This window comes from Littorina saxatilis, linkage group LG12, assembly GCF_037325665.1.
Source record: "Littorina saxatilis isolate snail1 linkage group LG12, US_GU_Lsax_2.0, whole genome shotgun sequence".
NCBI lineage: Eukaryota > Metazoa > Mollusca > Gastropoda > Littorinimorpha > Littorinidae > Littorina > Littorina saxatilis.
This window is the reverse complement of record NC_090256.1, coordinates 63,202,706-63,229,568: the sequence shown is the minus strand read 5'-3', so window position 1 is coordinate 63,229,568 and position 26,863 is coordinate 63,202,706. Positions and strand designations below refer to the sequence as shown.

General features: G+C 43.3%; 1 protein-coding gene across 4 annotated transcripts in view; it reads right to left on the bottom strand.

Moving 5' to 3' along the window:
• LOC138982520 (serine/threonine-protein kinase tousled-like 2) overlaps positions 1-25,658 on the bottom strand; it is a 59,802-nt gene extending 34,144 nt beyond the window's left edge. The window contains exons 1-15 of one of the 4 annotated variants that reach the window (XM_070355822.1): positions 25,577-25,658; positions 22,073-22,146; positions 19,363-19,422; positions 17,997-18,107; positions 17,340-17,430; positions 15,413-15,471; positions 15,001-15,066; positions 14,397-14,519; positions 12,471-12,569; positions 11,809-11,919; positions 11,137-11,273; positions 10,503-10,634; positions 9,753-9,917; positions 8,245-8,326; positions 173-264 (exon numbers count right to left, since the gene is read on the bottom strand). In XM_070355822.1, coding sequence (XP_070211923.1) covers positions 173-264; positions 8,245-8,326; positions 9,753-9,917; positions 10,503-10,634; positions 11,137-11,273; positions 11,809-11,919; positions 12,471-12,569; positions 14,397-14,519; positions 15,001-15,066; positions 15,413-15,471; positions 17,340-17,430; positions 17,997-18,107; positions 19,363-19,422; positions 22,073-22,138 — 1,394 coding nt within the window. In that variant the 5' untranslated portion in view covers positions 22,139-22,146; positions 25,577-25,658. Of the gene's footprint in view, positions 1-172; positions 265-8,244; positions 8,327-9,752; positions 9,918-10,502; positions 10,635-11,136; positions 11,274-11,808; positions 11,920-12,470; positions 12,570-14,396; positions 14,520-15,000; positions 15,067-15,412; positions 15,472-17,339; positions 17,431-17,996; positions 18,108-19,362; positions 19,423-22,072; positions 22,147-24,957; positions 25,447-25,576 lie in introns of those variants that run through there. The other 3 variants (XM_070355820.1, XM_070355823.1, XM_070355821.1) reach the window with 3 other exon arrangements.
• Positions 25,659-26,863: the final 1,205 nt, after the last annotated feature.

Here is a 26,863-nt window from a genome sequence, read left to right as displayed (position 1 = left end):
GACTGAAACACTGGTATGAAGCCAAATTTCTACAAAAGTCAACAGATCAAAATGAAGAAAACGGCTGCAACAGATCTATACAAGCCCTCTCAAACACCCACCCACACACAGTGAACGAACACACACCCACATAACACACACAACCAGAAACATTTGAATTATATCCACTTACTTGATGTAGTTGGCTTTCTTGTCTTCTTTCCACTCTCGATTCAACTGGTGGATTTTGCATGCTACATACCGCTGCTCTTTCAGATCAAAACCCTGGAATGAAAATAAATAACCACATTTCATTACATCTCTGGAATATCAAAACTGGTCCTATTTTGCATTAAACAAAGATTACTCATATTGTACACTGGACACAAATAACATGAAGAGGAAAAAGAAGATGTAGATGATAAAGCATGTTGCCAGGACTGAACATTTTGGAAGGCCGGGGTCCCGGGGCCCCTAAGGCTCCGGCGGGGTGCTGGGGCAGCGCCCTTGCTGGGGTGTCTAGGGGGGCAGCGCCCCCCAGCCGAAAATGAATTTTAGCATTTTAGGGAGGGTTTAGGTGGCCTCTCCCGACTTGTAAATTTTTAGAACAAACAAGCTTTTTGGAGATGCATAATATATACATCTTGTAAACTTGAAGGTTTTTGTAACTGACCAGCTGAAAATTAATTTTAGTATTTCATGAGGGGGCTATTTGAGCCTCTGCTGGCTTTAAAACTGATAACAGCAAACAAACAACAACAAATGGGGGAGGGAAGGGGGTAAGGGGGGGGGGTGGGGGGGGGGGAGGAGAGAATGCACAAAATCAAAAACTTTTGTACTTGAAGATGTTTGGTTGTATCACTCTTGCTAGGAGGTCTACAAAAACAAGTGGTAAACACATTTTAAGAAGGGCCTTTAGAAGCTCCTATAAGCTTAAACAAAATCTTAAAATTGGAGATGCACAAAAGTAAAAAATCTTGTAAACTTGAAGGTTTTTGTAACTAACCAGCTGAGAGTGAATTTTTAGCAATTCAAGAGTTGCTATTTAAGTCTCTCCTGGCTTTAAAACTAAAAACAGTACACACTTTTTTTTTTGGGGGGGGGGGGGGGGATGAATGTACAAAATCAAAAACCTCTATACTTGAAGGTGTTTGGTTGCATCACTCTTGCTAGGGGGTCTACACAAACAAGTGGTAAACAAATTTCAAGAAGGGCTTTAGAAGCGGCTTAAACAAAAACTTAAAATTGGAGATGCACATAATTAAAAAATCTTGTAAACTTGAAGGTATTTGATTTCATCACCTACTTTTGTCTTTGTTTAAAACAAATGTTTACTGCATTAAAGGAAAATCGAAAATTTTATTGTAAATTTTCATTTAATAAATATACCTACCCGAATCACATGTAGCAGTTGACTCAGTCTAAAGTGCTAGGTCTGAAAAGGCTACCCGTCTAAGGGGAGCAACCCCAACTAAAAAAGTGTAAACGTAGCTATGGTAATGACGACGCACCCAGGGAGTTACCTCCCCTCCTGCGTACTACGTCACTACTGCTACTGACCACGTGACCCCTATCATTCGACTCGAAGAATAAAATCTCCAAATCAAGCGGGGTAGGTGGGAGGGACTACGATATGTGATTCGGGTAGGTATATTTATTAAATGAAAATTTACAATAAAATTTTCGATTAAATTACATATTCCTACTCCGAATCACATGTAGCAGATTGAAACAACAAGGCGGTGGGCAAGAAAAAAGTTCAAACTCACTCTCAAATCCTTGTCAAGAGCTGACCCCCTGCCACCATGGCAGGCAAAGCTCTAGATCCATCCTGGCGAAGAGCCGAGATGTCACGCAGGTAAAAATTCATGAAGACATCCTCGGAACGCCAGTATGCGGTGTGTAGCACCTCCTCCAGTCTTCTTGATCGTAACACGGCCAAGGAGGAAGCCCAAGCTCGCGTCTCGTGAGCCCGAGCTGATTCCAGAGGAAGGACAGGCTGTGTCCCCCCTTCATTGCGGCGGCTCCACTCGTAAGCATGCTTAATGAGCGCCGACACCCACCGGGCCAGAGTCGTCTTAGTGATATCCTTATGTCTCTCCGTATTGAGAGAGATAAACAAAAGCTTTTGAGCTGCGGATCTAAGAGACTGAGCACGAGCAAGGTAGATGTGAAGGGCTCTAACAGGGCAATTTACTAAGTCTGGGTCATTCGGAGCCAGAATAGTGGACAACGGCCTGACATGAACCAAAGGCGAAGCTCGCTCGGGAGCCTGGTTTTTCGCAAGAAACTCAGGCCGAAACCGCAAGGTAACGGACCCATCTGATTCAAAGGAAATGTCGTCCGAATTACCGGAAAGAGCGTGGATCTCACTGCCCCTTCTTGCCGATGCTAGCAGCAAAAGGAAAAGGGACTTGCGTGTAAGGTTCGCAAAACTGGCATCTCTGAGAGGTTCGAAATCCGCTGAACGCAGAAACTCCATGACCAATAAGAGATCCCACTTAGGAACGGGCGTACGGGACTTGACGTCAGAAAGGGAAGCGCCCTTGATGACTCCCGCGATCACGCCACTAACATCTATAGAGCGACCTATCTGGCGTAGGGTCGCCGAGATGGCCGATCTTCTTACTTTCAACGAGGCAGCGGAAGCTCCCTGAGAGGACATGAAAGCAAGATGGTTCGCCACGTGCATCGTGCGGGGCGCCGTAGCATCCAGCCGATGCTCGTGACACCAGGTAACCCAGGCCCTCCAATGTGACTCATAAACGGACGAGGTAGATGCTCTGTGCGAGCGTCCTACCAGGTCCATGGTCAGATCTGATGCCCCTTTGCGCCTCAGAGAAGACCGCACAACCTCCACGCGTGAAGATTCAGCATCTGAGGCTCTGCGTGGAGGCTGCCGGTGTGAGGCTGAACCAGTTCTCCTCGCGTGAGAGCGAGAGGAATGGGAGGGCCCTGGGCGAGTCTCAGCAGGTCCGGGAACCACGGCTGAGACGGCCAAAGAGGAGCGATCAGCAGGAGGGACGGGCCCTCCTGCTCCGCCTTCCTGAGAACTCGCGTGAGCAACTGGAATGGCGGGAACGCGTAAGCCTCCAGGCCGGACCAGGAAATGTCCATCGCGTTCGTCTCCCACGCCTCGGGATCCGGGAATGGTGAGACGAACACTGGTAGTCTCTTCGAGAACCTGGTGGCAAAAAGGTCCACCTGAGGTTTCTGCACAAGAGACCAGAGACGATCCAGCGCTCCGTGAGTGATGGTCCACTCTGTTTGAAGCACTCTGTCGGAGCGGCTGAGCGCGTCCGCCAGAGTGTTCAAGCTTCCGGGCAGGTACCTGGCCGAAAGCCTGATTTGATGCTCTGAACACCAAATCAGGATCTCGCAGGCCCTGGCCGAAAGCGACGGAGACCGCGACCCTCCCTGCTTGTTGATGTAAGCTGCCACTGTCGTGTTGTCTGTAAACAGACGAACATGCTTGGCCTGAAGGGAGGGCCGGAACTTGTCCAGAGCTAGAGCCACGGCTTCTAGCTCCAGCAAGTTGATGTGCTGCATCCTCTGATCTGCCGACCACAGACCTGACGCAGTCAGCTGGTCTGTGTGAGCCCCCCACCCCACCAAGGACGCGTCCGTGAACAGGTCCAAGTCTGGGGCAGGAAGGGCTATCGGCACGCCCCTGCACACCCACTCCGTGTCCAGCCACGGAAGGGTAGCGGATTGGAACCATCCCCGGAGAGGGATGAGGGCATTCCAATCCACCGTGGGAGAGTCCACGAACGGCTTCAGCGCCAGCTGAAAGGGACGTTTGTGGACCCTCCCCAAGGGGACCAGGAGAGCCATGGACTCCATCTGCCCTAAGATGGAGGCCAAAGTCCGCAGGGAGGCCCTCGGGAGAGGCAAAGTGGAGCGTATGCACGCCTGGAGCTTGTCCACCCTCTTCTGAGAGGGCTGAACAGTCCAAGCCACCGTGTCGAAAGACATTCCCAAGTAGGTGAACGTCTGACACGGCGTCAGCTCCGACTTTGATCGGTTGATCGAGAAGCCAAACAAGTTGGCCTCCCGAAGAACCGATTGGGTATCCTGCTCGCACCCCGCCTGACTCTGACTCAGGATGAGCCAATCGTCCAGGTAGGCACGTAGCCGGACACCCCGCGACCTCACCAGCGCGCAGACCTGTCTCACGACCATGGTGAAGACCCAAGGGGCGAGAGACAGGCCGAAAGGAAGGGCGCGAAACTGGTAAACCTGACTTGCCCACCGGAAACGAAGCCATTTCCGGTCGGCTGGATGCATAAGAATATGGAAGTATGCATCCGTCAGGTCGATGGAAGTCGCCCAATCTCCCGGGCGGAGAGAGTCCCTGACCGACGCTGGCGTCTCCATCTTGAACCTTATCTCCCTCAAAAAGGTATTGAGGAACGACAGGTCCAAGACAGGACGCCATGCCCCTGAGGCTTTGGGGACGGCGAAAAGCCGTCCGTAAAACCCAGGGGAACTGTGGTCGAGGACTTTCTCCACTGCGCCCTTCTGCACCAGGGAGTCTATTTCCGACCGAAGGACGGAAATGGCTTCCTGCGAGGAGGGAGGCCTGAACGCCGGCGGACGCCTGACCAGAGGTGCCTTGCCATCTTTCCAGAGAAGACGGAAGCCCGACCTCACGACCCCCACGATCCATTGACTCTGTACGGACACGAGCCAATGGGAAAGTGCCCTGGAAGGGCCCCCCGCCATCACCAGAGTGGAGGGCGGGGTGGGGGGGAGATCGGGAGCACTTCATTGGGGGTGAGGCTTGCTTCCAGAGCCGCCTCTCCCCCTGCCGGAAGACGGTCGTCTTCTCGAGCCCCGAGAAGAGGAACGTCCACGACCCTTGTCTGCCGGTTTGGGAGGGCCAGCAACCTTAGCCTGCTTAGGCTGAGAAGGCTGAGACTGCTTGGACTGCTTAAGGCTGTGCAGGGAAAAGTCAGAGAACTGCTGGTCCCTGTTAGCCTGAATTTCCTGTCTTCGGGCATCAAAAACGAGATGCCCAAAGAGGGAACCCTCCAAGACCGGTGAGGCACGCAAAGTGTCCTTGGTCGCCTGATCCGAAAACTGAGAGTGTGACAGGAAGAGATCCCGACGACACATAACAGAGTGCGCATAGTGCACCGCGGAAAGTCTCATCTGTTCTTCATTGACCCTCGCAAGAGCGGCCAACAAAGTGGAGACGTCATCCGCATCCTGATCCTCGCTGAGAGAGAACGGATTCAGTGAATCAGTGAGGGCACGAGAGAGAGCCCGAATGAGAGTCTCAGCAATGGAGGCAAGCTCCAGCTGCTGACGCCCTGCCTCTTCAGAAGCAATGAGAGTGTTCTCAGAAAAGAGCACGCCGTCATCCTTCTTGATAGGCTTGGCCAACAAGGCCAGCATCTCCGGAGGAACTGTCAAAGATGAACGCGGGAGAGCGAACGCATCCAACAAGTTCCTAGGAGACTTCTGCAAAACCAATCGCTTGTGAGACGACAGAGCGAATGCAGAAGCCTGAGAAGGCGAAGCCAACCACTGCTGAGCCAGCTCCGGAACAGAGCCGTGAGGCACGAGCAGCGGAACCGGAAGTGAAGGAATTCCGCTTCCGGAAGGAGATGGCTTGGCCAACACCTGAGAAAGCTGAAAAGCTATGGATGGAGACTCCAAAAACCGGAAGTATGAGTCATCCTCCTTCCCAGTGCGAAAGTCGGCCATCGCGGACGGTGCCGTCGAAGCGGCAGCCGAAGAGACCGAAGCCCCCTCCGCGAAATATCTCGAAGTGACCTCAGCAGCGGCCTCAAGGGCCACTTTGAGTCTCTCCGGATAACCAACACGTGCAGCCTCGCTGGCGACGGACTGAATATCCGAAACATCCGGCGAAGGACCGAAGTCCACGTTGCTGGTAGAAGGGCGGTGAACACCGTAACCGGAAACCGGAAACCCGTCCACTCCAATACCATCCGAACTCATGCCCTGACTAGGGAAAGAGTAAGAGGACGGCATGCCCGCAGCCGCCGGAACCGGAACCGCAGTCGAAGCAACAACCGAAGACGGAAGCGCTGACTGCCCCGGCCAGGGCTGAGACACCTGCCCAAAGGGCTGGTGATGCCCCCCCGCGACTGCCACCTGAGAGGAAGCGGAAGCGGAAGAAGCAGCAGATCCGGTCTGAGCCGGAAAAGTATCAGACGCGACCGCGAAAAGCGGAAGCGCAGACACTGTGGACGGCGGCCGGAAGGCCGAATGCCCAGAGGGCCACGTCCGGTCAACCCCGGAAACGACCCCAGCGGGTGCGTACATCGGGGGACCTATGCTTCCGGCGAGTGCCGGAAGCGCAGCAGACGGAACCGGCTGGTCGACTCCGGAAACGACCCCAGCGGGTGCGTACGTCGGAGGACCTACGCTTCCGGCGAGTGCCGGAAGCGTCGAAGCCTGAACCAAATGCCGCCATTGCTCATCGACACGATGGTCTTCCGTGAAGCCAAAGTGAGAACGAACAGGGGTTTGCGGGTCGTGAACCCGCCGAAAAGGGCTGCTTCCCAGCAGGGAGCGTCCAGCGGCCTCACGAGGGCCTACGGACCAGCCCAACTTACTTGCGTCGCCAACCACAGCGGTAGAAGGCACAGAAGCAACCGCCTCGGTCAAGGACAGCGTCACAGCCGGAAGCGGAAAAGAAGCCATCGACGGGACAACGGAAGTCGGCGGCTGAGAACGCACCAACTCCTCTCTCACCAGCGTGCGAAGCTCGGGAACCAGCGAAGAAAGCAACGATGAAACCAGCGACGTCGAATCTGCAAGCGGCAGAGAAGACGAGCGAGAAACACAGGTACGCGTAGGTTGATTAGACTGCCCCACAACCGGCTGGTCATTTGGGGCAGAAATAGGGACCGTCATAACAGTATTGTTAGCCGCGTCAGAAACCACAACCAAAATAGGCTTAGGGACAGAAGTGGAAGACTTGGGTTTAATTTTCCCTTTCACATCAGCCTTGCCGCGCTCGCGCTTTTTGTCTCCGTCAGACATGCTGACAACAAAATGGAGACACAAAATTCCAAAATGGCTACCACAAAATACGTGACCAACACGTGGCCGAAAATTTCAAGTAGCAACTGAAAATTACGTTCGAAACAAGTAAAGGAACGAGCTCACCAACTACCAGTGCAGCGGGTGAAGAGACGGGTGTGGGTGCCGGTGGGTGTCTAAGCAAACACCAAACAGCGAAATTCCACTAGAGCCAAAAAATTCACGACCTGCTCCCTAGAAAGCTGAAGTGTCGAATGATAGGGGTCACGTGGTCAGTAGCAGTAGTGACGTAGTACGCAGGAGGGGAGGTAACTCCCTGGGTGCGTCGTCATTACCATAGCTACGTTTACACTTTTTTAGTTGGGGTTGCTCCCCTTAGACGGGTAGCCTTTTCAGACCTAGCACTTTAGACTGAGTCAACTGCTACATGTGATTCGGAGTAGGAATATGTAATTTAATCGCCATGCAAACAAAGCAAACACAGAAAATAACAGTCACCTCCCTTGTACTACACATCTTTACTTGTAGCTAATGATTTTATCATTGCAGGTGGTATATTCTCAAATAATTGTTGAACCATAGCTTGAACCAAATGAGAAACAAGTTTCAAGTCAGTTTGTTTCAATTCAACACCTTCAAAAGGGCTAACTGCTCAGGTTATAAAAGAAGAAGGTTTAGACAAAAACAGAAACCACCAGAGTTATATCCCTTGCTAATGCTATACACAGTCTTCTGATGCTGCTTTTCAATTGATCATTTCAGGAGTTATATTCTAAAATTATTGTTGAATCATAGCTTGAATTAAAAGAGAAATAAATTAAGCGTGTTTCACTTGCAAACTTTCTCAAGGACTAAATGTATCAGAATGTAAATACCACTAGTTCACAGATTAGGAATACCATTTTTTTCTACCACACCACTTAAGGTCTCTAAATCCCTGCAAGTGGGATATATAAAGTTGTGGGTGAGCAGAACACCCCCCAGGGGCCCGGGTAGCTCAGGTGGTAGAGCACTGGACTTTACTGGTGAAAATGGTATTATTCTTTTCGTAAATAAATCTCTTTTGTAAAAACAGTATTCTAAATTCTATCTGAAGACCAGGAAAAGTTTCTAGTGGACCAGCAACCTTTGCTAGCTCGCTAGACCTGCGGTCAAATTAAAAGCTCAGACTTTCAGGACGCTGATAGATGAAGGAGGAAAAGATGAAAGTGAAAGAAAAAGAGAAAAAATGTTACGCCAAGAACCCACCTTGTGGACTTCACTGAAGCCGCCTTTGCCCAGCAGACATAACAAGAGGTACCGTTCGTTCAGGATAGGATGATCTTTGAACCTGAAATATACACATAAATCACAAATAAGTTTTCCTTCCTCAGTAAACAAGTTTCTCTGCTGGACCTCAAAACAAACACACAGACAGACAAACAAGAACAAAAGCACACAATACAGACAAAATCAAAACAGCAGTTGGACAAACATTGCCATAACAACTTTTTAAGATGACACAGTGAAATGCCAAAACACAACACTTCCCACTCGGTACAGGAAGCAACAAGACTGATGATTTTTGGTAAGTGTCTAAATGGAAGGATGCTCTTATCTCATGTCAAGGTCTGGGCAGATCTATAGTTGTGTACATGATCATTTCCACCAGAAGGACATCATCTTTAAGGCAATTCTTTCTTTCTTTATTTGGTGTTTAACGTCGTTTTCAACCACGAAGGTTATATCGCGACAGGGAAAGGGGGGAGATGGGATAGAGCCACTTGTCAATTGTTTCTTGTTCATAAAAGCACTAATCAAAAATTTGCTCCAGGGGCTTGCAACGTAGTACAATATATGACCTTACTGGGAGAATGCAAGTTTCCAGTACAAAGGACTTAACATTTCTCACATACTGCTTGACTAAAATCTTTTCAAAAATTGACCATATTCTATACAAGAAACACTTAACAAGGGTAAAAGGAGAAACAGAATCCGTTAGTCGCCTCTTACGACATGCTGGGGAGCATCGGGTAAATTCTTCCCCCTAACCCGCGGGGGATTGTGTACATGATCATTTCCACCAGAAGGAAATCATCTTTAAGGCAATGAGTGGCACTAGAATGACCAAAATGAAACATGGAAAATACATGGAGTAACTTAGTTTTCTGGGTAGTTATTGAAGTGACATATAAAGAAATGAAAAAATTGCGAAAACTAAAGGACATCGATTGCCGTCGCTATGGAAACTGGCATACACAGCTCCATATTGGAATTCTAGGAAACGGTTTTACAGCAACATCATACATCAGAAATGCTTAATATTTGGCACAAAGATACACAACACTTTTATCTACAATCATATAGAACAATATTTTTACAAAAAACTACAGGTAAATTAAAAATAATTCTTGAAATAAAGATTAATGAATATGCAGTTAAAAATTCATTAATCCTTATTACAAAAATTAATTTAAATTCAACTGTAGTCTTTAGTCAAAATATCGTTCTATATGATTGCAGATACAAGTCATGTGTATCCTTGTGCCAAATATTATGCATGTCTGATGTATGATATTGCTGTAAAACCGTTTCCTAGAAATCCTATATGGCGGCTATTTCCATAGCAACGGCAGTCTGTGTCCATTAGTATTTACATTTTTTCCATTTATTTGTTTAAGTCTCTTCAATAACTACCCAGAAAATTAGGTTATTCCATGTATTCTCCAAGTTAAATTTTACTGCCGCTCATTGCCTTAATTCTGCTAAGAACCAACCGTGAGTTGTCTTCATTGTGGATGCGCTTGAGTTCTCGTATATGGAGGTTCCTCTCACGTTCCAGCTTTTCCAGCTCGAGCTGAAGGTCGGCGTCCTCTTTTTTCAAGGCCGCCTGCCGCAACTTTAAGATCTCATCTTGCTCGTAGAAGTCTGCTGCTGACAAACTGCAAAGAAAAAAGTCAAGATTGAGTTATGTATTCAGGATGAAGTTGGATCTTTTCTGCATATCTGTAATGAAGTGTTTTTAAAGTGTTTGTGTGCTTTAAAAAAAAAAATGTTTTGAGCGTGTTTAACCGAGTGTGTGTGCAATGTCTACTGCTGATAATCTTGATAGAAAAAAAGGATCACATATTTTGGATGAAGTGTTAACCTAGTTTCATACCATCTGGATTTGAGTTTTTCCTTGGATTTTTTTCTCTTGCATCTGTGATAAAATGTCCAAGTGTTTTGCATGCTTTTTCTTTTGCATTTTAGTGCAGTGAGTGAGTGAGCGCACATATGCATGTGGGACATGCATGTACATGCACAAATTTGCAAGTAAGTGTTTATGCTTGTTTATGTATGTGTGTTTTACCTTTCTTTTACTATTTGTTTACCTTTCAAATCACAATCTGAATCCTTGACACTTTTACTAGTAGTGGACACCAGCAAGTTTGATAACGTTTTTGTTCATGTAAACAAATTATTCACGGTAGAAGACGGTAACAAACCATATGCCAGCTTACACAACACAAGATAAATCTACTTACTATTTTTCCCCTGGCTTGACAAACTGGTGCTCCTGTTTGGAGTTTTTCGGTAAATTAGGGGGTTTCCTCTTCATGAGAAGACGTCTATTTTTATCAATTTCATCTTTTTCTGAAGCAATCCTCTCCTGTTGCCTGGAACACAAACAAGCAAAGGGAATAACAAACAGAAAAGGCTGTAAAAAGCAGTGACATCTGCCTGAGTTGAGTTATATAGGTACTAGAATATTACAAGGATCAACATTATAAAGGAAAATCGGTTGTTCACAAAAGAATCTTTTCTTCTTCAAATAAAAGTTACATCCCCACATAAAATGATTTGGATATGAAAGATACAACCCTACGTCAAATTTATTAAATATGTCCCCTGTGCAAAAGAGAAAACAAAGTTTGGTAAATTCAGATAAACAACTGCTTCTTTAAAAGTATCCGTGTAGGAGATAAACATCCTGAAAGAATTTTAAAAAATTGCGAGACAGCCCATAAACTTGGGAGTTAGCAACAAGCAAGTAACGCAACCAGATGCTCTGCAGCACTTATGTGGACCGGTGCAGTCCAATGCACACAAGTTTAAGATTTCAAGCCAACACTAATATCTTCAAAGTGTCTTCAATATATATACAGAACTCCAACTCACTTCATAAGGTCTGTGAAAGCCCAGCCGTCCACCCAGTTCTCCACAAATTGCGCGCCTTGACGCTGCGTCACAAACTGGCCCAGTCGCAGTCTATTTTCCATGCATTTCTGCCGCGTCGTCTTCTTTTCAATAGCACTCTGCTCAAAAAGAACATCCACATAAAGAACTAATCAAAATACCATACTTCCTTTCGATTCTTGTTTCAATCTCTCATCATTACATTAGTTTCTTTTCAATAGTTTTTGTCTGTTATTGTAAATGTAATGAATTTTTAAATATTGTGATTGACATTCATGTTAATTTCCTGTGAAGTATCAATAAAGTATTGCGATATTGTAATTATTTGCACGCTAAACAAACTGAAAATGAAGAGAACCAAAATATGACCTCCGTGCTTGTGATTTCTCCTGTGTCTCTTCTACATTGTCTTTCGCTGCACTCTGCTCAAGCTCAGGAGGAACCAATTCAAAATACGACCAACTATTCACGATCAAAGGAGTGGAAGATTTGGGAAAATATTTTCCCCTGACTGACAAGTGACCCTAATTTTTGCCACACACTTATTCACCCCCCCCCCCCCCCCCCCCCCCATCTTTTTTTCTCTTACTCTTTCTTTTTGTTGTTACTCTTGTTTTCTAAAGTGGAGTCCGACATGAAAAGCTGACATCTTACCTTTTCTATCAAAAGTGACTTGTTGACCTCGAGACACTTTTGCAGGTTCTCTTTGTGTTTTTCCAACAACTTCTGGTGGGCTGTACACTGTCTTCGAAGTTCATCATTTTGCTGAAAACGTGTGAAAAACAGGTCAGCAAGTGACAAAAGCATTGAGCCTCAAAACAAACAAATTCAGAATTATTTCTGTTAGAAGGATTCAGAGCTGACAGTTTTGTTTTTTTACATTTAGTCAAGTTTTGACAAAGTACATCCCCCCACCCCATTACCGCTCTCTCTTTGTTCCATCATATTCTTTCAATAGAGTTCAACACAGATCATTGGAAATCAACATACAAGGTCTCCTGTATGTGACAGAAAAATACATGGCTTTAAACGAGATGTGTATCAAATTAAAACTTGAACCTATCCAAAATTTCATACAAAACATTATCCCAAAGTGGTTAAAAGAGAACAAGTACCTTTTACACATTCTTAATATCTAATGTTAGCAATGGCTCTTACACATTCCAATAGTTAACTAAGAAATATGTGAACCAAAATATGTAAAGCATGAACAAGCATGCTAGTATGATGCTTCAGGAGCTAGATTTCTGCCAAAAAGCATGCTCTAACAGCTGAATGTGCCGGCACTGCTAAAATGCTGGAACAATTTAGCTTACCCTGATAAGTTCATCTATTCTAGAATCTTTTTGCTCCAGATCTGTCACAGTGTGGGAGTGTTTCTCCAAGGTATTCAGATCCGTCACGGTTAACTCCGTCTGAAAATCAACAACACATTTTCACAGATTCAATAGGTACAATGGAAAAAGCTAAAAATTTAGAACTGCAATTTGTTCATTTCAAAATTCTGCTGAGCTTTTGTTCTTACTCAAAGATTCATTTAATGCATATCAAACAGCTGCAAATTAGGGGTACCACATTACACACAGAATAAGCTGCTCTTCCGTTCCAAATACTAGAATAACTTTGTTCAAAATCAAAACAAACAAAAAAAGTGCTTAGGGATCAAATGACTCATATATGTTCGTGTTTTTTAACTTTTTATGTTCTTATATATCTTTGAAATTCAGTTCATTTGTCAGAAATAATCTCTCAGATCAGAAATACATGATTATCTGATCGGCACATTGATCTGACGTGAGATTCAGCAATCTCTACATAATAACTGAAACTACTGATAGCGAGCAAAGCTGTGCTTTATTCCTGTTTTTATATTTAGTCAAGTTTTGACTAAATATTTTAACACAGACAAGGAATCGAGACGAGGGTCATGGTGGGTGTACAAAGCGATTCTGAAAAAAACTACTGGACCGATCTCCATGAAACTTTACATGAGAGTTTCCGAGTATGATATTCCCAGAGGTATTTTCCAATTTTTTAAAAAAATGTCTTTGATGACGTCATATCCAGCTTGTTCTGAAAGTTGAGACGGCACTGTCACGCTCTCATTTTTGAACCAAATTGCTTGAAATTTTGGTCAAGCAAACTTTGACGAACTCTGGACTATGGGATTCCATTGCAGCTCGGAAGCTTTAAAATTAATAAATGAGTTTGCTCATTAAAGTTGTCATTACAATCGAATTTTCGCAAACAGATTTAAAATGTATTGCATCGTTTGTTTGTTCGTTCATGGGCTGAAACTCCCACGGCTTTTACGTGTATGACCGTTTTTACCCCGCCATTTAGGCAGCCATACGCCGCTTTCGGGGGAAGATTGCATCGTATTCTTCATCAAATTCTGAATCTAAAAATATATACATGTCATTTTTACTCTAAAAATGTGATCACAATTAACAACAAGAGGCGAAGCCTTCAAGGCTCACGTAAGAAATCGACAAACAGTAACACAAACTCAATCACTCCGTCACACACACACACACACACACAGTAAGCACAGGTGACACTGTGCAAGAAAGCGAGACACTAGATCTAGATCTGTTTGTCTGCATGTAGCCTACTTACAGGGACACGACTGCCAACTAGTCTTTCAGTAATTCCTTCGCGTGACGTCTAACCCTCTTACGCCATAATGTGACGTCTTCAAATGTTAAAGTTTCTACCACAGACATACATACATACATACGCACGCACGCACAGACAGACAAAAGTTAGCATCGCATAGGCTACACTTACGTGAGCAAAAAATAGGTTAATTAGGTACTACGATTAACATTTTAGAAATCGATCCAAAAACGATTTCATTTTATTCTTAAGGATTTTGTTTATTGCAAAAACCTGTAGATAAAATATGTTTCTATTAAAAACAAGCTCAAAAAGTTAAGAAGAATTCAGAAAAACGCGCTTTCCTGCTTAGCGCAATACCCTACTGTGCTATACTGGCTCATCAATTTCAATTCGTTATGCGCGTGAAAAGTGAGCGATTTTCTTGGCGTGGGGGTTGACACGAAGCTGTATTATCTTGGTAAAAAAAATGCAGTGCGTTCAGTTTCATTCTGTGAGTTCGACAGATTGACTAAATTTGACTTGTTTAATGCTGTTTTTGACAACAAAAATCCTTCAGAAACCCTTTGCAATTTATGGAAAATCATAAATAAAGATTAAAACCTCTTGTCTGTTTGACTAACCTGCGAGGGTTTATGGATCTGAGGTGGCCCAATAACAGCAGGAGAGGAAAAGTTCCGAGATGGGAAGGCGAGCGCTAACTCATGGATGGAGTTTGACGATGACCCTGGCGATGTGGCGATGTACTGAAAACAACAATAGTACTGTTATGGAAGTGTTTTACCATCACAAATCACATCAGACAATCATATCCAGATCAGCCATGCCCAGGTTTTGCTTTTACAGAAATAATTGAAGGAATGCAATCATGGTAAAAAGCTTCAGCTTTAGCGCAGACAATGACTGAATGAGGTCATACTTAACACAAAGACAATAAACTACCAGAACACTTCATGGCGTGATACGGTTATTACACACAAAAACTATAAGGCTTCCACAAATGTTTGTGTATTTCATATGCAGGGCTACCCCTAAGAAGAGAACACCATTAGGATCAACAAAAAATGTCTCCACATTGCAAGTGTCCTCTCACGTCACATATAATTTGGTCAGCAAACAATGGACAGGTCAATATATACTTCAGTCGATGGTGTCTTCTCATAACAGGGGCATACCATGACAGGTACTACTGTATACACAAATGTCAGACTTGCAAGCGTGGCATACCTGTGCATAGCCCTGTGGAGAGGGTGATTTGGCCCCTGTTTGGTTTCCCCGACCTGGAGACTGGTTCTGAGGAAAAACACAAAACACTGTCAAGTGTCATGGAAGGGGAAGTTGAGTTAGCAAAATGTTGGCAGGGCCAGGCCCCCCCCCCCCCCCCCCCCCCAATAATTGGAAATGCCTTCTAATAAGAATTCTGAAGATTTAAATCTGAAGATACGCTGTTCTGAACTATGAACATTTGCGTGGTGTCAGAAAAACCCGCGCACACACGTGTGCACACAAACACTATCATTCCTTGTACACAACAATAAACTCACTATATTACTAACAAATACTAGTTATTACGAACACACACACATTCACCATCTGAAAAAGGTCATACTGCTGACTAAGATTGTTAAAGAAACGTCACCTTGAAGTATTCATTGATCTTCTTTCCATTCGTCTCAGCTCTGGTGCTTTTGACTGCTACTGCAACAGACAAATCCATTGAAAATAAACTGGTGATCAAAGGCTGCATGATAATTCTTGCTTATTTCAGACCTGGGAACCCCTGTTTTTCACTTGTAGCATTCTCAAAGAAACTTGGCGTATTTTCAGAAAAATGAGTGTACTCCACACATCATTCAAACCTCCCAAATACTGGATTGGTTTAAGTTCTTCTTCTTCTGCGTTCGTGGGCTGAAACTCCCACGTACACACGTGTGGTTTTTTTTTGCACGAGTGGAATTTTACGTGTATGACCGTTTTTTACCCCGCCATTTAGGCAGCCATACGCCGTTTTCGGAGGAAGCATGCTGGGTATTTTCGTGTTTCTATAACCCACCGAACTCTGACATGGATTACAGGATCTTTTTCGTGCGCACTTGGTCTTGTGCTTGCGTGTACACACGGGGGGTGTTTGGACACCGAGGAGAGTCTGCACACAAAGTTGACTCTGAGAAATAAATCTCTCGCCGAACGTGGGGACGAACTCACGCTGACAGCGGCCAACTGGATACAAATCCAGCGCGCTACCGACTGAGCTACATCCTTGCCCGGTTTAAGTTCAGGCATGGGAACAGGAAATCATTAAAAAGGAGCAAAATAATGCGGGGGTGTGGGGGCCGCTATAGGCCCATTCCAGGGGATCCGGGGGCAATGCCCCCTGAAGCTGAGGGTTTTTGGCATTTTCCACACCTAAAACGTGCACCAGGAGACACCATAACTTTACAAAACAGTGCACTTGAAGCTGCAGTAATATCTCACCAATGTGTTCAAAATCGTTAACAGAGAGCTCCACTATGTGTTCGTTTTAGACTTTGCCTTTCGTCAACCAGATCGAAGTCTTCACTCTTTCCTCAAGCCAACCAAAATTCTCTTTGTTTTTCACACTTGAGTCGATTTCGGCCGCAAGGGCCTTATCGCTTTTCGTAATTCGTCGATGCATGGTGACCAAAATGGTGCGTGGTCTAGAAACTGCACGATCCGTAAAAACAAAGAAAGCGCTCGGAAATCTTTGGAAAATTCCGGAACAAGCATAAAACCACTTGCTCGGCTGTTTCCGACAGCATTCTTATCTTCCTCGGGTTCTACTCGGCAAATTTCGTACAAGCAACATTCAGTCCAAATAAGAATACGCCAATTGAGAATAAACTATCGCCGATGGAAGCTGTTACGCGAATGAAAGTACCGTACCCCCCCCCCCCCCCCCCCCCCAATTTTCTCAACGGATTTACACCAATCTCAGAAATGACTCTGGGGCTCATCAAAAAGGCGGATTTCCGCCAAGGCGGAAGATTCTCTTGCCTGTAAGTTACGATTGTGAAGAAAAGTAGTCTATGAATTTGTTTGATCGTATTTATTTTCCACCGACCGTACTGATCGTATTTTAGACAATCAAGCGTAGAAAATACGCCGAAATCGTATGGGTTCCCAGGTCTGTTATTTACAAACTTTTGACTTTGAGCAAGCAGACCAGCACTGGCAATATCCAGATTTAGCCCTGTATGAACGTTGTCGTCATGCTGAGTGAAAATGTTTACTCTTATTTCAGTATGTGGCGTCACTTCCGCTGGAGTATGCCCCAGCATTTCACTCAGCAAGACACACAGCCCATGCTTGCCTTTGAATGTGAGATAAAAAAATCCTGCTGCATCACTGACTAGAAATGGAGTTTACAGTTTCAAGTAAACTAACCTAATCTGGCGTTTGATTGTTGACTTCAAAAGGGACAAGTCTGACATTCAAACCTTCCTGAGGAATTTACAAATCTTCAATGCTAGAGATTTTATTCTGTAAGAGACATAAACAACATGTATCTCTAGCCACTGGCAGATATGAACACGTGCAGAACTTACGTGCATCTCCGGCGTCGATGGGAACTTTCCTCTTTCTCTTCCTTTCAGACGATTTCCCCTTTTCAGGAGTGACACCGGCCATCTGAGGATACTGGACAACACAACAGATATATAATCATATATCATAACACAGTTGGATTTTTAACTCTCAAAAATGGAATAGATAATGAGAAAGAGAGGGGGCAAGAAAGTGAGAGGCGGGGTCAGTGAGGGACGGGGTCAGTGAGATTGCTTAGATGTGTTTTGTTTTTTAAATCCCTTTAAGTTTCAACAGTATTTTCGGGACCACAAGGCGCTGTGTTGTAAAAGGTGCAACCCTTGGCCTGTTCTGATACAAAACTAATACACTAATACTTTAACTCCTCTCCTCTCTTCATCTGGGTAATTGTCTATGGTACGATTCTCTCAAGTTAATCATGCTACGCGGGACCATGGGTTAGTGAGAGATATACAAATACACTGTGTTTCACTGAAAGTAATGGGTTCAATACAACAAACAGAACTCTGATGAAAAGACATTCATAACAACAACAAGAGATTGTTTCAAACTCACTTCCTGGCTTGTACAAAACAATTCTGATAACAAATCTTCAAAGATATTTCCAAGTTCGATAAGACCATGACCCCCTGTGGGAAGCCGGCAGAACAGATCCATACCTCTCCATCTTCTCGGTCTAGTGAAGCGGCGCTGTTGTTGCTGTTGTCTTGTTGGCTTGGCTGAGGGGTTGGGGGTTGAAGCTGAGATGTTTGGGAAATGACAGGAAATGACTGGAACAAACACAAAAAGATACTGGTACGGAGAAAATGCATACAAAGGAAAAGTAATGTGAACAGTCACAAACCGGGAACTTTGGAGGTAGTACCATCACTACTGAAGCTTATGGAGTGCAAGGCAGGCTGCACATTAAGATAGTTATTATAACAAATACATCCTTAATATATCACTTCTTTTTTGTATACTCGTATCCATGCACACAAGTGATATCTGACTCTCATGAACAGATGAAGCCTATTTCTCCATTGCAAGACACTGCTGTGCTCAATATAGCATGCTAAACTAGGCTGACTGATCAACTGATGTTCCCTCTGTATTGTAATCCATATCTGATCTGCTATGAGAAACAATAAACTACCTTTCACAGCTGTAAATGCTCTCATGAGTCGCTATGAAAATGCTGCAACTGGCAGCAATATCTGTCCAAATGACGTGTCAATAATTAACCTTCGCCGGTGGTCGTGGGTCAGAGTGGACCCAGAAGGCTGTTTAATTGCAAATATCTCTTAAACTGGTTGGAATTTTTTTAATGAGCTTTTAAAAATGCCTCAGGCACCTAAAACGCTCTTAGTCTTATGTCCTAAAATTTCAGCGAGAAGTAATAAAAAAAAAAGAGGGTCATATTTAGACTACAAACATCGTGGGGCCGTGCGGACCCATGTTTCTCAAAGAAGGAAATAAGAAGCATGGGTCCGCACGGCCCCACGATAACTTCCGTGTGTAGTCGATAACCTGGAGGGGCGAAGGTCAACAAAATCTAGACTATATCTACAAAGATAAGCTGTATGCTGCTTATTTAAAGAAGCTTAACCTGACAAAGCAGGAAAACCAAAGACAAAATCAACCTGGTTCCCAGAAGTAGTACAGGCTAACCAAATGCTATTTTGATGACAAAACTTCAATGATAATAATTAATATCCTGGGGTAGAGGAACTATGACAACTTTATACATACATGTATACAAGTTAACAGTCAATCACTTGTAACATATTAGTCAGCAAAGCTCTACTGCCAGCATAGCCTTGCAAGAAAAAGGCTATGTCAGGAGAAATGAAGCTCGGAAAAGAAAGATCATCAGAGAATATGGAGGAATAAAGTTGACCAAAGACAGAGCTGAGAAAGAGTCGGGCCAGACACATTTGACATCCATACAAAATGTCGAAGCCCTGGAAGGACAGCAGACCATGCTTGGAGGGAGCTGGTCTCAAGAAAAACTGCAAAAGTGGAGCAAATGCTCTGAAACTTTACCTGCTTCTGCATTTCAAAGTAATTTTCAGAAACCTTTACTTCATCAAGCGAAGGCTGAGTCTGCAAAAACAAATAAACAAAACCTGTCAAGCTAGCGCAAGACACGTGCAGCAGCAGTGATCAGTCAGAACCTTCATCCATGCCTTACTCAATTAAAGCTGCTACCAAAGCACCAACATTTTGCAGCAGAATACATAAATTTTGTCTACTCACTGCAATGACCCTTAGACTAGAGGATGACCTCGTACAGAAATATAAATTACACAGTACGCGTTTTCCTTACCTTCAGGATGAAAGCGTGTACTTTAAATCGCAAAATTAACTTATTAGATCATAATCAAACTATGCGCTCGACTAACTTTATCTTGTCCTAGCTACAATACTGCAACACCTCCTTTTGGGGTGGGTGGGAGGGTGCAGGGTCTATGAGTTAACCTATTCATTACTTCTCGTCAATCTGAAAAACTGCAATTAAAATAAATGCAACAATTGCATGCTAGTTTAACTGCTTTATATAATTTTACTTGTGCTCATTAATGACTGTTGTATTTTAAATTCAAACCACTTCCTCCCTCTTACACAATACACACAAAAGCACAGCCGTAAACTCACAGTCACACACATATATGTGCACGTCCTAGATACTGGGAAATACTATGGGTTGTCAACTTTGAATGACTGTCACAATATCTCTGAGCAATGGATGACAAAGGGGATGCTTTGATGTCAAAGGGGATGGATTTGACTTACTGTAACAACCAAGTTTGGGTTTCCAAACATTGCTGTGGGTTTTAAACGATTTAATTTTTAGCCAAAATGCCCCCAAAACAGCACCTAAAACTGGGACAAAAATACACCAGTCTGTGTTGCAGCTGTACATAATGGAGAATAAATCTCTGTGAATTTTATTGTGATGTTTATGGGTCAGCTGAAGGATTATTCTCGACATACACACTCAAGAATTACATCTATTTTTCTTCTTCTGGGAGTTTGATCGGCAAAGAAAACACGTAATCGTGGGTTACCGTCGTTTCCGGTTTCAACTTCATCAAAAAATGCGATCTGCTGAACAAAAGAAACCTCAAAGTTATTCAAAGTCATTATTTATTTATTTCAACAACATTTAGGTTTTCAAAACACAGCACTACGGTAGGAAACAAATTTATTTCAGCTTATAATCGCGCTTGAATGTACCCCACCCTTGTTTCGTTTCCATCTGTAACCCACGAAAGCATGGTCACAGCAGACGACAAATCCCGCATTGCCTATCACACACGCGTTGTGAGATCGCGGGAACACCGTCGAAAGTTCCATTCATGACGTTTGACCCGGTCATGTGAATAGACAATGAGAATTTATCCACCCAATCGTATTCGTTTCCGGTTTTTGAGACGTAACTCACGACAGACCACGCTGTATCTTTACTGTTTGAGACCTGTAAAATCTTTTTTGACAATTGTAGCATATATTCATCGACGAATTTTGCGATATTTTGCTGATTAAAGCTTGATCTGGTGCAAAGTTTGAGCAGCACATGTGTTCTCATGATCGGCGCCATTATGAAATTTTCGATTCTTCTGCAACGCACGATCGACAATCGATTAATTCTCTCATTTAGGATTGTCGCTTATGGAAACTTGAAAATTTCAAACTTTCATGTATGCATAGTTATTTATCTATGTAGTCCACATGCAATAATCAAGTTTTAGTTCTTTTCTTTGGAAATAAAAGACATTACGAACTATGGTTTCCATGAAACTCACGACAGTATTATCTCTATACACATAAACCCAGTGAGCACAGATCGAAAACTTTTTGCTCACTTAAATCTTTCTATCATGTATTAAAACCCAAAAGGGTGCCCAAAACGCTAGTTGCTACATTTGACCTACAAAAAAAACTTTTGCGCCTGGACATTGCGTGGGTTACGGTTTCCACTTTCTACTTCGATCTAGTTAACTTATGGAAACTTGTAATTTCAAACTTTCATGTTTGCATATTTATTTATCAATGTTGTCCACATGCAAATTGCAATAATCAAGTTTTAGTTCTTTTCTTTGGAAATAAAAGACATTACAAACTATGGTTTCCATGTAACTCACGACAGTATTATCTCTATACACATAAACCCAGTGAGCACAGATCGAAAACTTTTTGCTCACTTAAATCTTTCTATCATGTATTAAAACCCAAAAGGGTGCCCAAAAGGCTAGTTGCTACATTTGACCTACAAGAAAAACTTTTGCACCTGGAAATTGCGTGGGTTACGGTTTCCACTTTCTACTTCGATCTAGTTAACTTATGGAAACTTGTAATTTCAAACTTTCATGTTTGCATATTTATTTATCAATGTTGTCCACATGCCACATGCAATAACTGAGCTAAAGTTCTTTCCTGTGGGATATTGAAGCCTAAAGTGGAAACCATGTAACCCACGACATAGAGCGTACTGCATGTGTCTAATTGTCATTTCTAAAGAAACCCCGATATGAAAGGTCCTCTCTTTGACAGAAAAAGATACAGGCATGTCTTTTGCACTTAAAAAAGAGTATTTCACTCAATTCAGTCCTACTTTTTTTCCTGGTGTCCATGTCCCATAGTTGTGACCCAGTATCTAGGATGTGCACATATATATATATCATGCAACTAGCATTTTAATATACACGCACGCGTACACACCCACCACACAAAAACAAACACAAATTCTTACCCTTCCACCGAGAAAACGGGCTTCCAGCAACTCCTGTTTCCTGGGATCAACATGAATGTTATCCATACCGATTCCTGCAATACACACACAAAAGCCGTTGTTTGTAACATCATTTTACATTTACAATGAATCAATAAAAACTAAAGCAAGCTAGTTCCACAACAGTTTTTTTTTTACATCCAGCAATGCTCATAATGACACTCACGGTCAATAAAAAAAGAACACTTGACCTTGTGTTCATATCTGACACCAGTAACAGTATACTTCTTCTTCTTCTTCAGCGTTCGACATGGCTGTGTCTTGATTCTTTGGCCCGTGATGTTGACGAAGTGGGCTGTCATTTCCAGGTCAGTAACAGTATACAAAAATAAACAAGGGAAAAAAAACCCATGTGTAACTTTGTAAGCACAATGCACAATGGATGCACTTCACAAACACAACCTGCTCAGCAGTATGACTGAATATGTGCAACCAATCTTAACTATCACTGAAAGTGAGCACTTGTGAATAATTATTCCATAGCACAGCTAAACTCAAGCATGTCCTGACCTTGAGGCGTGACTGTGCGGTCTGAATAACAGCATCAAGCTACAACTACAAGGCAGGCTACTACACCTTAGGAAAATTCAATCTTGTTCTGTGACATGTATACCTTTTCGTGCACACAGACAGAAGAACATCTAATGCGTGCTACTTCAGTGCATGTACATAATTGTCCAAATGTAATCATGAAGGCTTGCTCTCATGGTGTCCAAATATCAAAACACATTCTTTAAAACACTACAACAGTACAATTACAAGAATACCATAGATTGCTTATCACTATCAGTCTCAAATTAAATAGAAACAGTATACTACTGTTTGTTTGTTTGTTCGTTCATGGGCTGAAACTCCCACGGCTTTTACGTGTATGACCGTTTTTACCCCGCCAGTTAGGCAGCCATACGCCGCTTTCGGAGGAAGCATGCTGGGTATTTTCGTGTTTCTATAACCCACCGAACTCTGACATGGATTATAGGATTTTTTCGTGCGCACTTGGTCTTGTGCTTGCGTGTACACACGGGGGTGTTCGGACACCGAGGAGAGTCTGCACACAAAGTTGACTCCGAGAAATAAATCTCCCGCCGAACGTGGGGACGAACTCACGCTGACAGCGGCCAACTGGATACAAATCCAGCGCGCTACCGACTGAGCTACATCCCCGCCCAGTATACTTCTAATAATTATAAATAATAAACACCCTTACGCAGACAAACCAGTGCCCTGAAGACAAAAACGTAAATTCCACATTTAAGAGCAACTCACTGACTGAGGATTTATTCATGTACAGTGTAACGCACCTTGTTGAAAGAGTCAGTATGAACTACGGTCATCCGGATTCCGCTTAACAACAAACGACAAACAGACTTTGCTTAAACTACAACCTTGTACGGTCAGTTTGTTTGAAGAAATGCTGCTGTGGTCATGAGTTTGTATTTCTGTCTTCGTTTGCATTTTTAATTAATCACAAGTAAATCAGTGACTTCTGCATAATTGTGCAAAATAGCACAAATCAATGCATACAAAAAGTAGTGGATGATTAAAAAGTAGATGTCAACCCAACATCAAATAAAAGAAGAATGCAAAAGAAGATCCAAATTAACATCAGTCATGACTAACTTGCACTTGCAGTACTGCAAGTCTGATAACTGCCACTGGATTGATTACTGGTAATACTACACCTAGTTTTGTATAGTTATTTAATCTTTCATTCAATATAAGTTTGTAATGCTAATAAGTTTTATTATTCTAAAGATTTCCTACAATCCAAGTGATTCATCTGCAGGCATAATTGTCTTGGTGAAACTGGTGAAGCGAACACTTTCAATGTTTCATGTGCTCCGACTGGACTCAAGTTCCAATTTCATAGTATACTGCCAGCATAGAAAAACCGCTTGTGGTGACACAAAATGACCAATACTGCAATAGACATCGGCAATAAAAACAAAAACATGCCACATTACTGTCAAAATAATCTTATATGATGATAACCTATCTACTCATTACCTCAAAGTGTATATGATGACTGAATCAAGACATGTGGCAGTTTCATGAGTGAACATGTATGCACTGCATCCTTTCAATGTGTATCATGTTTCCTGGCATTACTTTTGTATGAACAGACCTGCCTCACACATTCTGCTCCATACTAAAGTAGTAAGCACTAGTAATTTACATCAACTATGCCATAAATGTATTCAACCTGATAGCTGATAAGGGTACAACTACAGGTCCCATCTGTGACCGAATGTGATGCAGTTTAGTTTTCCCAAGCAACATGGCAGGTCTTGTGTTTCATGCCATGTGGAAAATTAACTGTGTCAAGACAAATCATGGTTGTGGATTGTGACGGTCACCATAAATACTGGCTTTGTGTTGTACTAGTGTCCCTGACCGGCTTCGGTCCTTGTTGTTGACAAGGCCCACCTCAAATAAACAATCTGTCGAACATTCTTCGCTGACGTCACAGACTTTTCCAATCGCTAAAATATAATTGCAAATCAGCTGGAGAATGAGAGACCTGGTAAAAATAACAACGCACAGGCATACCTCCCATCCATCCTTCACCTCAGTCTCTCCGCGGCAGCATGCCTGCGCCAATGGCAGAGAATAATTGGCTTTTCACCACCCCCTGATCCCAAAATCCCAAAGCCGTGCACTGGCCGAAAAACGAGATCGTCAGGTCGAGTCCTGCAAAATGTTGCCCAAATTTGGTGCACCGATGCTCATCAAATTAATGAGCACAAGCCCATATCTACCAACCATTTGAAAGAAAATTCATTTTTCAACAAGTCCCTGCAGTTGCATGTAGTAGAAGAGTGTACGCATGGCGCGCTGCAGTTTACCTTCGTTGGAGTGGCGCACTTGTGAACTGCTGCCTAATGTCCAAGATGGCCGTCCACCACTGGTGCTAGACATCGCCCGAATAAATGTTTTTCGCTCGGTTTTGCCTGGTGTTGACACACTCAGACGAAGGCCGAATGATCCGTCGAACGTTTTCACATTGTTCCTTGTCGATCAAAAATCGTACAAATAGCCCAGAAGATCGGAAACTGATGAGGGTGTCCTTGCTCAACTTTGTTGATGCTCAAACTCGTGACGTCATAAGAAATGTCACCACGAGTTTTATCGAGATGTGGGGAATTGGGGTCTCTTTAACCGTGGCCTATTTGACTTTTCTAACAGACTTCTACGTTTAGTTTAAAACAAAGCGATTAAAGTTGTCGTAGTTGAAAATGGTACAATGGTCACAGAAAATATGCTTGTAGCGCATATCGGATGTTTCCGGTTGGGGATGCCCTGTCTGCGGAAGGGATTCCCGCCTGGCAGTAGAAGCTCACCGGAAGCTGCTATGATAATTTTTATGCCGTCATCAATGGTCACTAGAGAGACAGTAAAATTCAAGATTGAAGATAACCGTAAACTGAGAGACGCTTAAAAACTATGCACCTTTCGTACACTCACATGTGCGAAAATCTCGACCACACTCGAACAAACACCTGTCAGAGAGCGCGAATGTGTTCCATGTCGCAAACTACACACTTAGTGACGTAGCGTGTCACCGCAAGTGCCGTGTAGCAGAGGGAGAAATCTTTGTGCTTTGCCGCTTTGTGCACATAATGGGGGGAAGCTAAGACCCCCACACTAGAACGGCAGCTGTAGCTGGAGGAAGGCGCGACCCTGAGAGAAAAAAAAGCGACTCTCGGCCAGCCAACAGGATTGATTCTCTGTAATTTGTTAGGCTTTGCGGATTCTGCGAGGCTTCTCAGTCATGCGGTCGTTATATTTATGTTTTGTTTGACGGTTATTGAAGTCATTTGCTTTTATGAATTCATTTAATTTTTCATATTTTACTTTTTTCTTTCTTTTTACATTTAGTCAAGTTTTGACTAAATGTTTTAACATAGAGGGGGGAATCGAGACGAGGGTCGTGGTGTATGTGTGTGTGTGTGTGCCTGTCTGTCTGTCTGTGTGTGTGTGTAGAGCGATTCAGACTAAACTACTGGGCCGATCTTTATGAAATTTGACATGAGAGTTCCTGGGTATGATATCCCCGGATGTGTTTTTCATTTTTTCGATAAATACCTTTGATGACGTCATATCCGGCTTTTTGTAAAAGTTGAGGCGGCACTGTCACACCCTCATTTTTCAATCAAATTGATTGAAATTTTGGCCAAGCAATCTTCGACGAAGCCCGGGGTTTGGTATTGCATTTCAGCTTGGTGGCTTAAAAACTAATGAGTGAGTTTGGTCATTAAAAATCGGAAACTTGTAATTAAAATTATTTTTTTATTAAACGATCCAAAAACAATTTCATCTTATTCTTCGTCATTTTCTGATTCCAAAAACATATACATATGTTATATTTGGATTAAAAACAAGCTCTGAAAATTAAAAATATAAAAATTATGATCAAAATTAAATTTCCGGAATCGTTTTAAAAACTATTTCATCTTATTCCTTGTCGGTTCCTGATTCCAAAAACATATAGATATGATATGTTTGGATTAAAAACACGCTCAGAAAGTTAAAACGAAGAGGTCCAGTAAAGCGTGCTATGAAGCACAGCGCAATCGCTACCGCGCCAAACAGGCTCGTCACTTTCACTGCCTTTTGCACTAGCGGCGGACTACGTTCAGTTTCATTCTGTGAGTTCCACAGCTTGACTAAATGTAGTAATTTTGCCTTACGCGACTTGTTACATTGAGTCAAGTTTTGACTAAATGTTTTAACGTAGAGGGGGAATCGAGA